This window comes from Xyrauchen texanus, chromosome 34 (assembly GCF_025860055.1).
Source record: "Xyrauchen texanus isolate HMW12.3.18 chromosome 34, RBS_HiC_50CHRs, whole genome shotgun sequence".
Taxonomy (NCBI): domain Eukaryota; kingdom Metazoa; phylum Chordata; class Actinopteri; order Cypriniformes; family Catostomidae; genus Xyrauchen; species Xyrauchen texanus.
The window spans coordinates 22,742,092-22,755,187 of NC_068309.1; the positions used below are offsets into that span (position 1 = coordinate 22,742,092).

The 13,096-nt window shown below is 37.8% G+C and overlaps 1 protein-coding gene across 3 annotated transcripts in view; it reads right to left on the reverse strand.

Moving 5' to 3' along the window:
- Positions 1–1,862: 1,862 nt before the first annotated feature.
- LOC127627699 (neurexin-1-like) overlaps positions 1,863–13,096 on the reverse strand; it is a 527,683-nt gene continuing 516,449 nt past the window's right edge. For all 3 annotated transcript variants that reach the window (XM_052104201.1, XM_052104200.1, XM_052104198.1), the window contains 2 exons: positions 7,742–7,820; positions 1,863–4,534 (listed from right to left, as the gene is read on the reverse strand). In XM_052104201.1, coding sequence (XP_051960161.1) covers positions 3,738–4,534; positions 7,742–7,820 — 876 coding nt within the window. In that variant the 3' untranslated portion in view covers positions 1,863–3,737. The remainder of the gene's footprint in view (positions 4,535–7,741; positions 7,821–13,096) is intronic.

Below are 13,096 nucleotides of genomic sequence, written 5' to 3' on the forward strand. Positions count from 1 at the left end.
GCTGTTGCTGATACTGCGTCCAAGCCTTCGTTAGTAATTCAAAAATGTCACTTCAGAAATAGTATCACGGCTTGTGCTGTTTCTAACAAGTTATTGGAAAAACAAGGATGGATGGATGGGGTGTGTTTATATATGTGTGTGTGTGTGTGTGAGAGAGAGAGAGAGAGAGAGAGAGAGAGAGAGTGTGAGTGTGTGATCGCCTGTTGCCACCCTGGAAGCAGAGATACTGTAAGCGGGTGCGCAAGCATCTTTCAATATAGAAACCGCAATGTCCTCCGCCATTTTAAAGAGTTTGTCCACTCCAACGTGGAAAGTCCGATAAAAGGGAAGTGCCTTGAGTTGTGTAATTAATCAGTCTGTTGTGTCTCTCAGTTGTGATGAATCGTAATGCTGAAGTTGTTTGTTTAAAGACGTTTAATGCTGTTTCCTAGCTTTAGTACAGTAATACGAGCGATCACGAAGAGCTGTTTGCGGGTGAAGCGGCTTCACGTCACCTAATTGGCTTATATTACACATAAAAATTATCTTTTGCCACCATCTGCTGGCTATTATATGTGTTGTAAAAAAAAAAGACGAAGCATAGCTCTTAACAGATCTACACTGCTCTTACACTATTGTTTAGAACAGCACAAACACAAGCAAAGTGATACACGCAGTGAAGCGTTAGAGTGCTGATGGTGTCAGACCATCAGTTCTCATGAAACGTTTCTTGTCCGATCAGATTCGAAGACCAAAACTACCTGTTGTGTGTGTGTGTGTGTGTGTATATATATATATATATATTATTATTATTTTGGTCCGTTTTCCAGGAAGATGGAAAATGGAAGATGACACCTCTTACTTACATATATCCAATAAAATGCTCTCTACAAACAATAGCAAGTAGCAAAGGATGGTTCATGGTTGTGATTTAAACTAAAGACTATTGGCCATGTTAAAGAAGGAATAACTCTTAAAAAAATTTAATATATCCTCAACTTCCTGTTTCATTTATAAATACATCAACACAGTTTGGAAAAATGCTTGTCAAGATATTTACGGGGGTCCTTAAAGCTGAAGTGTGCATCTATGTTGGTATTAATATACTGTACTTTCTCCTATCCCAGCTTAATATGCAGAAACATAAATATAAGCCATTTGTAGATTAATTATCTCGACAGCTGTGTCTCTATAAAAATACCTTTGTTTGAGGGGCTGTCCAGCCCAACAAAACAACACTGACTCAAGCAATAGTTGGGGGCAGGACTATCTGTTTGTTCGATCAACAGCAGACAGGGATGTGTTCAGAAAGCTGTTTGAAAACCGTTTTTACTTGGTGGCGCTACTGGTGCAGAAATTACACACTTCAGCTTTAATTTGAGAGTCTGAAATGGTAGAAAACAATAATTAAAGTCAAGATTTCATGTTTTGCCAGAGCACCAGCAAGGCGATACTCTGGTACACAGGGCTTTTGACTTCTTTAAGTCTACACATTATTCATATAAATAAGAGACCACACTGACCAAATCTGTACGAAGTATAGAACCAAGTGTATTTTCCCTCTGTCAGTGTACACATATTTAGATTTAATCTCACAGTAACACTTTACAGTTACATTAAAACAGGAATATACTTTGACCAGCATATGTAAATGACAATTATATTTGGGAAGAACAAACAAACAAAAAACAAAAACAAAAAAGCCCTGTTGAAGATTTAACAAAAATAACTCAAATGCAAAATTTTACCAAATTCCAAAAACAACATTTTTTTTTTAAATTCAGGATTTCACATTTATTTAACAGATATTCACTTAAGTAATATCTGTTGTAATATATATATATATATATATATATATATATATATATATATATATAGTCCCAATTGTTTTTTTTTAAGTAAACAAAAACCTCTTTGTAATAACAAGGAATGTCAATTCAGAAAACCCATATTTTGAAAACCCATATTTTCAAATGTGAGAAATATCTAGACAGTATACTGTGTTTTTCTTTTCTTTTTTTCTTCTTTTTTAATTCTCATTTCAAGGAGTTGTCCTTCCTTGATACAAAGTCTGGACACAAAGTTGCACAGCTTTATCCATGAAGGTCCTGTCAGTTCACTCCTTTTCAGGTTTCTTTTCCTGTAAGGTTTGGGAGGTGTTGAATTGGCATAACAATACAGTTACACAAGTTCCATTCTCTCCCAGCAGAGATGCCACACAGTTCTCAAAATATGATTTGATTTCCTCTACATATTTGCCTTATCCTGTTTGTTTCACTGTCTGTAGTCTCATTCAGATGGGTATTGGGCTGTAGTTTCACACCATAAAGAATATAAGGGGCACAAGAAAGAGTTCTGGTAGTCTTGTGTATTTCTTTGTCATGCCAGAGGACGAACTGGGACAAATGACAAACACAAGCGCACACACACGCATACATACTGCACGCACAATACACACAAACCTGCATCCTATGTGTTTTCAGCAATGTCCTGTATTTACATAGATACAACCGAGCTGATGTTCAGTTCAGGATAGTCTAGCTTTCCAAAGCTTTTCCTTTTATCCATGTCTTACTCTCTCATGACAAATGTGTGCCCTAAATCACTCCAAGTGAGATCAGAGTTCTCAACTTTATGGTTTGTATTTCATATCATATAAAATAACTCTCATCAAAAGCTGAATGTGAATACATCATGCATGGAACACAATTAGTAGGCTAACAGATCACTATGTTTCAGCACCAAGGAGAGAGAGAGACACTCCTCTTAAATGGTCATTAGATGGCCGTTTACAGTTTTAACAGCCATCCAAGCATTTTCATACCTTCTGGTGGAGGTGTCAAAGCAGGCTTTGCTGTCTAACTGCTAATATGCGGTTCTGAGCAAGAACGTATTTATACAACCATGGCAGATAAAACAAAAATGAAGGAATTTGATCCATGTGTTACATGACAGGCAGATTAATCTTAATTTATACACCTGACAAAAAATATCCAAACTACTCAGGTATTTCAGCTCAATAGGACTACAATGCAGAAGATGTGATCTTATCTGCTGCCTTTCCAAACAAATTATTTTTCTTTCTCTGAAAAAGGTGTCAGATTAAACACAGCCTATCCCCAAGAACTGATAGCAGCATCTGCTCGTCTTGTGCAAAAAACGAACACAATCATTTTCTGTTCTACATAAATTATTACTGTGAGGGAAAAGGAAACGTTTTGTCATCTCAATTTTATAGGTGTATAAAGTATATATTGGAGTAATGGCCGCAAATCAATGTATAGAGACATTTTTATAACCCTGCATATTGAAGGGAAGTTTTCTCTCCCTGTCCATGGGGTTTTGTTACCTTTCTGTGGATGCTCAGACCACGCAAAACATACATTTTTAATTGCAAAGTGTGTAAAGAGCATTACATCATCTGGAATGTAATGGAAGATTTTTTTTAGACATGAAATAGATAGAATTACATGTAACAATGGCTTTGCAAGACAGCAAAGAAGGGAGAATTCATTCATCCATCAATGTTCCTTTCTCCTCATTCCCTCCTCCTTTATCTTTCTGTGGCAGAAGAGGAGAAAAACTTTTGGAGGAGAAGTAAACAGAAGATTGTGTGGCTTAAATGTTTGAGGATGCAGAGGAGGTGATTTGAAGTTCTGAAAATCCTCAGCCAGCCGATTTCCTTTCTGTTAACCTTCACTTCTCTCTCTCTCTCTCTCTCTCTCTCTCTCTCTCTCTTTCTCACACACACTCATTCCTCAGACATAATATTCCTTGTCTTTATTCTTCTTGCCCTTGGTGGTCGTCTTGGCGACAGCTGCTGTCGTGCTCGGTGTCTTCTCCTTGACTACGGCACCGTTGCTTTCAGAGCCAGAGTTGCAGCTCTGGTCCACCTGATAAGAGCCTTCGTCTCGGTTTCGGTATTTATACATGGCGTAAAGGAGGATGAGGATGCACAGGGCAGCCGCTGCCACGATGCCAACCACCATGCCTGTGGTGCTGCTGGACTCCCGGATCACTTCCACGGCGCCGGGTCGAACCTTCTCCATTAGATCGGTGGGATGAACTGTGGGCACATGGGGGAAATCAGGCAGGTAAGTTAGCCCTGGAGTGTGACGCGAGGATGGGGCAGGGGGAAGGAGCACCTGGTCACGGGTGTTCATTTTGCCTGCTGGGATGTGGAGCTGGTTAGGGTGGGTGGTGGGTGCTGGGACCGGTGGGTGGTGATCACCCGAACCATGGCCCCCACTCTTGCCTACGGCAGGGGGTGGTGGCAGGACAGTCCTGTCAGTGACCATGGGGGAGTTTTTATAAAAGTCCTCATCATCAGACTCCGTCATTTCTCCAGAGCCAAAGGCTGACACCTCCATAGGGTCGCCACAGTCCTCCTGGTCTGGAGGGCATTGTGGGCGGTGGTCTGACAGTATTAGGGACTCTTTGGTGGTCTGGAGAGGGGTCAGGGAGGTGGGAGGGGCGGGGATAGCCGGGTAATGGGTGGCCATGGAAAGGGGATCTTGGGTGTCCACGGTAATTATGGGCAACACAAGTTCACCTCCTGGGACAAGAGAGGAGAGAGGGTAAGAGGAGAAAGAATTAGCGAGGAATAAAGAATGTACACACGCACATGATATAGAAACATTTATGTACCTGATTTCTACATCAATATTACTATTAATCTATCAGTTCTAATTACCATAGAACTAATATTATATTTGACTATTTATTCTAAGACAAATATTCTACATAAAATTGCTAAAAATATTTCCAAAGCCTATTCAAATGCCTAGAATTGGCTAACATTTATAATACTAGATCACAAAGCTTAACTAAATTAGAACCAGCTCTTGACTCTTCTCTGGTTAAACAAGATAGCAAACTATGGAGTTTGGGTCACTTACATCAACAAATAGGCCGCATGATTTTTGCATGGAAAAAAGCAAATTACAAAAAACAAAGGTGTGTAAGATGGTCCCTTTAAAAAAAAAAAAACACAACTTTTCTCCCCTTTATACTCTACTCATCTGTGCTCTAATCTTTCATCTGACATTTGAAAATACAGATTGTTCTTTGCAATGACAAAATCTTCTACATATGTGCATTCTGAGATAATCTAAAAACGTTAAATGCTGCGTCTCAAAACCTGGCGAGCATACTTGCTGTCTAATGCCTATATAGGGAACTGTCAACATAATAATAATCAAAATGGAACCTCATAATAAGAAATTTATTAGAGACGCTCTTCGAAGGTAGCAACTTTGTTAACAGCCACTAACACACCGTGCAAACCCTTAAATTGACTCTTTTCCACATAGCGATGAATGAGAGACCACAGACAATATTATTTTTGTGTTCCCCTTTGCTCCAACAGCAAAACAAAACAAATCACTAGTACGTTCAATGACTTTCCAAAAGAGAAAAATAATAATGCACATTGGGTTATGACAGTTAGAGGAGAGACAGATAATACAATTTACTTCCTCAGCAGCTGTATTTGAAACCCCTTCGCAGCAGTGGTGACTATTCTTTTTAAATAAATGCAATATTAATTTGAAGGTACAGTTCACCCCAAATTAAAAAAGAAATGATCTCATCATTGACTAACCCTCATGCCATCCCAGATGTGTAAGACTTTTTTCTTCTGATGAACACAAAGATTTTTCAATGCAAGTGAATGGTGACCATTACCATAAGAACTCCAGACAAGCTTCAAAAAGGACATAAGGCAGCATAAAAGTAACCCATAAAACTGTTGTTGGTTCGAGCCCCACAGCCACCACCATTGTGTCCTTGAGCAAGTCACTTAACTCCAGGTTGCTCAGGGGGGATTTTCCCTGTAAGAAGGGCTCTGTAAGTCGCTTTGGATAAAAGCGTCTGCCAAATGCATAAATGTAAATGTAAAACTCCAGTGGTAAAATCCATGTCTTCTGAAGTGATATAATAGGTGTGGGTGAGATACAGATCAATGTTTATGTCCTTATTTACTATAAATCTCCACATTTGACCAGCCCCACAAGTAGGTGCCTGAATGTGAAAGTAAAATTGTAGATGTAGTTAAAAAGGACTTAAATATTAAATATCATATCGCTTTAGAAGATATAGATTTAACCACTTGAGTCTTGTGGATTACTTTTATGCTGACTTTTTGGAACTTCTGAGTTTTGGTCACCATTCACTTGCATTGTAAGGACCTTCTGAGCTGAGATATTCTTCTAAAAATCTTAACTTGTGTTCTGCAGAAGATAGAAAGTCATACACATCTGGAATGGCATGAGGGTGAGTAAATGATGTGAACATTTTACATTTTTGGGTGAACTATCCCTTTAAAGCAAAGAATATAAAAAAGTAGTTTGATTTATGCTGCTAAATAAGGCAGCAAAGCATCATCACAGTCTGTGAAAAGGGTCTATTCAGGTGAATCGCACAAGAAACTCAACAAACTCACAGCTGATGCTGAAGTTATCATATGGCTAAGCTACTAAATTGAGTACAAAAATATGAAGCACACACAAATATCAATTGAAAGATATTTTAACAATACATTTTAAAAATATTCTACTACTTCCTAATGATACTTTAGTACTGAAAATACATATTTCCCTCAAGAAAAATATATGTGATTTTGCCTCAGTGATGGCTAAAATAAGGTAGCATAATTGTTTCTACCAAGAATGTTGTCTAATTTCAAGTAAGAAGCATGCCTACGATGTCCAAACAAGGTAGGTAGGCAGCTTACTAGGTTTTGAGACAAAGCCAAGAAATGGGGACATTGAACCACTTATTAAATATTTGAGATGTCTGGGATAATATGTGAATATTTACATTTTCCAATATTTTGTTCAAATAAAGTAAATTGATAATAAAACAAAGGCTTGAACAGAAAGCTGAACAGCTACAGCAAATATTTCAGACGGCCCATCAGAAAGAGCTCAACCACTCAACAGAACTCAATGATTGCAACTTAATGCACAATCACAGGAGCAATAGCTGAGCACACAGGAATAATTCCAGCACTAGGCAAAATGGTTTTGACGTCACATCTACAGTATATTAATGATGAATGGCCTTAGTGGAATCCAGTGATGGAGTGGAATGGCCACTTAGCATTATGAATAGCCCTGGCAGTAGAAGAAAGCCACTCTTGCCACAAGCAATGCAACCCTTAGTCTAAACTCCTATAAACGTGTTCAAATCAGTGAGTAATTTAGTTCTCTGAATGACTCATTGAGCTCCGAAGTAAATATTTTAACTTAAACTATTAATGGTTTCTGTAAGTAATGTGAGTGCAAGTGCTAGAACAACACAAAACAAATGCTTGTAATTTTAAACTGATCTAACATATACAGGCCTATTTATATTTTTCGTGAGAACTGCTTGACAGCTTGATGTTCCAAATGTTATTTCCTGAATATTTGAAAAACATTTCATTTTATGAAGGAAATGTGAGATTTATGAAGCACATTAATATATACATAACCATGTACATAAAACTTGGAAAAATAATAATTTCAAACTCCAAAATGTAACACTAGTTGGTTTTTAAACAAGGAAGTATCTACAACAGAACTGCATCCAACTGAAATATATGCGCAAGTGACTATTTCACTAAAAATATGTATGTTTAATTAGCATATTTTCGTTTATTTAGGACAGTGATTTGGTCTAATGGGAATAGTGTGTGTACTGTCTGTGAGCAGGGATCATCTGAAACGTGTGCTGGGGTGTACAGTTTCAGTGATGGTGGACGTCCAGTGTGTGTACTCACCAGTGCCGGGCTCACACTCTTCCAGATCCTCATCATCACTTGGACACTCTGCCGATGCTACCAGCAGGTCATCTGAGTTCTGAAAGTCACAATACAGAGGCAAACTGCTTTTAAAGTGGTCAAAGCAAGGATTTTTCTGTAGTTTATAGACCCTAATTAAAATTGTCTACAAACTTGAAAAGCAGTTTGTCAGAGCTTTGTTGCAGAAGGCAATGAACTTGCATGTGATTAAATAAAAAAGTTTAACAAGTACATTTTTCTTTATTGCGATTAACACATTTACTGTTAATACAGCATAAACACAGTCTGCTGGCTGATATTGGACTTCATATTGTGGAGGATGCCCATTGTAATGAATATGCAACCTATGTGGGGACCAGTGTATACGATTACAAAGTAATTGGTTACTGTATTAGAATGTAACACATTACATTTTAAATATTTGTAATCAGATTATGTTACAGACTTTCAATGGAAATAATTACTTTTCAGTACATTACTTGAACTAAAATAATTTGTAGAATAAATTTAAAATATGAATTCTTATGTATGTCTGTTAGCGTTTCAGTGACCGCTGAAGGGTTTGTGCCAATGAATGAGGAGGAAATAGACATTTTGAAACCAAAAACATTTCTAGGAAAAGTGATTTAGAAAGTATCTTAAAAGTAAAATGACTAGTAATGTGACTAATCTTTAGATGAAGTAATCAGTAATTTGAGTAACTTTGCCAGTGCTTGTGGGGACTTGTTCTTTCAATTAGTCAAACTCTCACTTAGACTTTGGGAAACATTTAATGTTGCTTGAATCTGTGCTATTTTAGTGCCTTTTTACTTTTATACTGTGGAAGAGTTTGAAAAATGTTAATAAAGCATTATATTGTTACAGATTGTTTTATTTTCTTTCCTAAAAAGGAAATGAATGCATTTCAACAGGAAAAGAAGTATATTTAGAAACAAATTCCAGCACTTTCAAAAATATGTGATCAATAACGATTAACTACGAAAAACTATTTGATTCATCACGATTCAAAATTGTAATCGACTACCAGCACTAGTGATTACATTTACATCCCTAAAAATATTTTATATTATATTTTTATAAAATATTTTATAAAATATTTGTACTGCCCTTGAGTCAGACCTGAGTTTGAATTAACATTCCCCACTCATACCTCACATTTATAAAACATGTAATTGGATCTGGGCCGTGACTGATTTGAGTGCATCATTTTGTCCTTTCCCATCGAGAGGTCAGAACAATTTCACCATTTACTTGTGGGGGTATTTATCTATTTGAGAGGCTGGAAAGCATCTACAGAATTAGACTCCATTGCCAGCGCAAGAGGAATGAGAATATTTTTATTGATGGTGACATCCATATTTGCATTTGTGCTCTCTTTATTAATAAGCAAACCAAAAATATAAACTGATAGAGGAATTGTTTTTACATATGCTTTTTATATAAAAACATTCATCAGCGGTAATGCAGTGAGGCATTATCTTCTCCTAAATCAGGGGTTCTTAACTGGGGCGGTACCACCCCCCCCCCCCAGGGTGCGTTCAAAGGATGCTAGGTGGCGCTGAGAGCAAATTAGAAGAGGGGGGCGTTAGGTCACAAATGGGGGCATTTGTCAGTCATAAGCAAATCAATCGTCAAGTTCCTCTTTGTAAAAACTGTTTTTCTAGACCAGGTTCAACGGGTGCAGTACCACCTCCAAAGGGGTGTTCAAAGGATGCCAGGGGCCACTGAGTGCAAATTAGTAGAGAGGGGGGCATAAGGTTACAAATGGGGGCGTTTATCAGTCATATTAATCAAATCTATCGTCAAGTTCCTCTTTGCATTAAAACGTTTATCTAGACTTGGAGTATATGAGCTGGTTGTCAATTATACAGGTTGGTATGCATTTGTACCATGGTTCATCTGATTTTGAAGTCTAGTGAAGCAACTGAAGTATCTGGTATAGCAGCATCAACTACACAGGTGGATGCACAACCTTGGCTAATGCAACTGTATGGCTCTGTAGATGGATACGGCTCAATGGACAGAGCAGTATGAGTGCAAAGCTCTTAAAGCTCGAGCTCTTAAACTCACAGCTTGTGAGAATCAGTGAGAAAGAAGCAAGGCACGAGAAGCTGAAACCATTTGAATTTGGCACAAAATTATACATCACCACCTTTGAATTTACTATAGTAACACTAACTGTACCTTAGGCAGAGATAGATTTTTATAAATACAAAAAATGCCATAGTTTGTTTTATAGAAATCATGTTTCAGCTAATCATGGTAGTGAAGAAGATCCATGCTTCCATGGACTTCGCATTTTCATTTTATAGGCCCCAGATATAGCCTTCCATCTGCTTGAATTCAAGAAACGCAAGGTTTGGTCTCACATTCATGATGCGTAAGCCTGCTGAATTTATTAACAAATCATTAAATTATGCAATGCATCAATGTTGCATTGAGCAAATTAAGCAAATATCACAAATATTGAGTATTGTGTTTTTTTCGGTAAAACAAAGTCTTCGCTTTCAAATTATGTCACATAATTGGGAGGGTGGGTGGCTGGGGTAAGAGAATGAAGTAGGGGGCGTTCATCAAAACAAGGTTGAGAACCACTGCACTAAAGGATCTTATATGTGGTTTCCATAATGTTATTACAGAGATAAAAAATGTTACCTCTTCATTCATGACCAAGTGAGATTCTGGCTATTGATATTTTCAAATATGCATTGGCCCTTGCATTTAAAAACCAACTGTTTTTGGACCATGATTGACGTCCTTATACTAACTGAATTGGCCTGAAGACAGTCTTAATCAGCCTGGCTGAATTGAAAGTGTTGTATTGATCTTGTTCACCTTTTCTGGCATTTTCTCATCCTTTGTCTGGTAACCATTGTCAGTTAAAAACATATTGAAACTTCAACTAGCCAGTATTAAATACATTTGAAAGGTAATCTCATTGAGGAACATATTCACTTTCAAATACTTTTTTCCATCACATAATCAATGTTATTATTCTTCATTTGCACCAAATATAAAAAAATATTTCTTGAGCTCAGTACCCATCAAATATTGATTTAGTTGAATGCTGCCAAACCTAAAATAAATCAAAAGAAAATGAACATTAAAAGTACAGAGAGTCTCATCCAGGGTATTTGCAGGTTTGTAGGAATTAAATGTAAGAATTTTTAGGGCCAAATAAAATAAACAATTAACATTTAACCAATTTCGTAATGAAAAACCAAAAATGGTTTAAAATCACATAAAATAATTAATTGGCAGGTCAATACTTGGAGGCTACTTGGATGTCTCTGGACATGTTTGCTATATTATATTGTGCATTTATGTGTTTTTATTTTTTTAAATAGGGCCTAATACAATAATAATATAAACTCTAAATTAATTCATGTGAAGTCATTTTATTTGTATAGCGTTTTTCACAACACATATTGTTTCAAAGCAGCTTTCCAGAAAATAAAGCTTTTTGTAAAGGGGCTAATGGAAAGGAGGAGGCGAGAACCAGCTTGAAAATATCAATAATTGTTTAATAATGAACTTAACCAAAAAGACAAACACACACACAGGTGTCAGACAGCTGCCCGTAAATCTCTCTCTCTCTTGCACTGCCATCTCCGGTCAGCCTTTATCCCTCTCAGAGGCTTGATTAGCCTGATAAGGGGTCAGGTGTGCAGCAGCACGACCCGGCCCTGCCCTCCACACTGCCACATTCCTCCCTCGTTCTCTCAGGTCGGGGAGCCCCTGGCATGAATTACAGTGAAGTACCGCCAAAAGGCCAATGTGGAGTGGCAGTGGGAGAGAGATACGCCATAGCTTAGTCCTCGGACACTCCTCCACCCTATAATGGACGACAGCTGCACCTCCCCAGGCAGATCGGAGGCAGTTCTCCGGCCCCTGGTGGACGGAACACCCTGCCGCATTTTTGGTGGATGGTAGGGGTCTCCCCCGCCCCTGGCAGCGGTAACCGCTGGTTGGTTGGGAGCCCCTCCTCCCCTCACGGTCAGTGGCCGTTCCTCCGATTACAGACGGCCAGGCTCCTCCGTCCTCCGGTGGATGGCCACGGCTGCTCCTTTGGGGTCGATGGTAGCGGCGAGAACTCCTCTACGGCGAGAACCCTCCTCCTTCCCGGGTTTCGGCACCATTGTAAAGGGATAAGGGAAAGGAGGAGGCGAGAACTGGCTTAACAATATAAATAATATTTAATTATATAAAAAGACACACACAAACACACAAAGCTGTTGGGCAGCTGCCTGTACATCTGTCTCTCTGTCGCACTGCCATCTCCCATCGTCCTTTATCTGTGTAGCATCACGACCCAGCCCCGCCCTCCGTCCTGCCACACTTTTACATCTTTGATGTCTTAGTCGTAATTGTATGGTATGATAAAAATGTGATTGTAAATTGTGCCTTAAAATTAGGGCTGCTACTAGCGATTATTCGACTATTCTGCAATTATTGCAATGATTTATCATTAGCTCTTAAACGATTATTCAGCTTGTTCCTGACTTAAAATGTTGTATTAAACATGCTAACTAACAATAAAGAGGACAAAATCATCTTTTAAAAATACCTCTATATGCCATTCACTGAATTAAAGGGGGAAAAAAATACTTTTTATTAAGTTAAAGAAATTCACTGCAAAAAAACTATTGTAATCAAGTGTTTTTGTCTTGTTTTCCATTAAAAATGGTCTAAAAATCCATAAAAAAAAAGATACATTTCTTTGAGAGTCAACATAAAAGATGTTTGGACTTGCTTAAAGAAAATGTATCTTAAATATATTTTTATTTTTTTACTTGGTTATACTTCTGCGAGTGCAGTAAAAACAAAATATACTTATATTCAAGATATATTCTCTAAAAGCAAGACTAAATATCTCATATGCTGCTTCTCAGGTGAATGCATCTTTTTTTTTAAAGGATTTTTAAGATATTTTAAAATACTTGTATTTTTTATTTTATATTCAACATTCTTAGATAACAATTTGTTTCTGCGGTATTGCAGCTAAAGAAAATGTACATGGTTTTAAATGAGTTTTAGATCTTTTTATTGGAAAACAAGCCCAAACAAATCATAAACTAATTTTGTTGCAGCGTATAATGGGGTGAAGACTTCCTCTCTCACCTTTCTGTTCAAATCAATCCATCTTTAACTCACAAAAAAAAACTCTCTCTTATTAATAAAGCTTATTACCAATTTTCTTCTCGATAAGAAATCCACAGTGACATATATTAGGATTCAACAAGTCTTGAGCCATCGCGTTATAATCTAGGGGGCAGAGCCGTGGTTGATGGAGCCAGGGGAAGCTCAGGAGGCGGAGCTGAGGAAGGCTTCGGA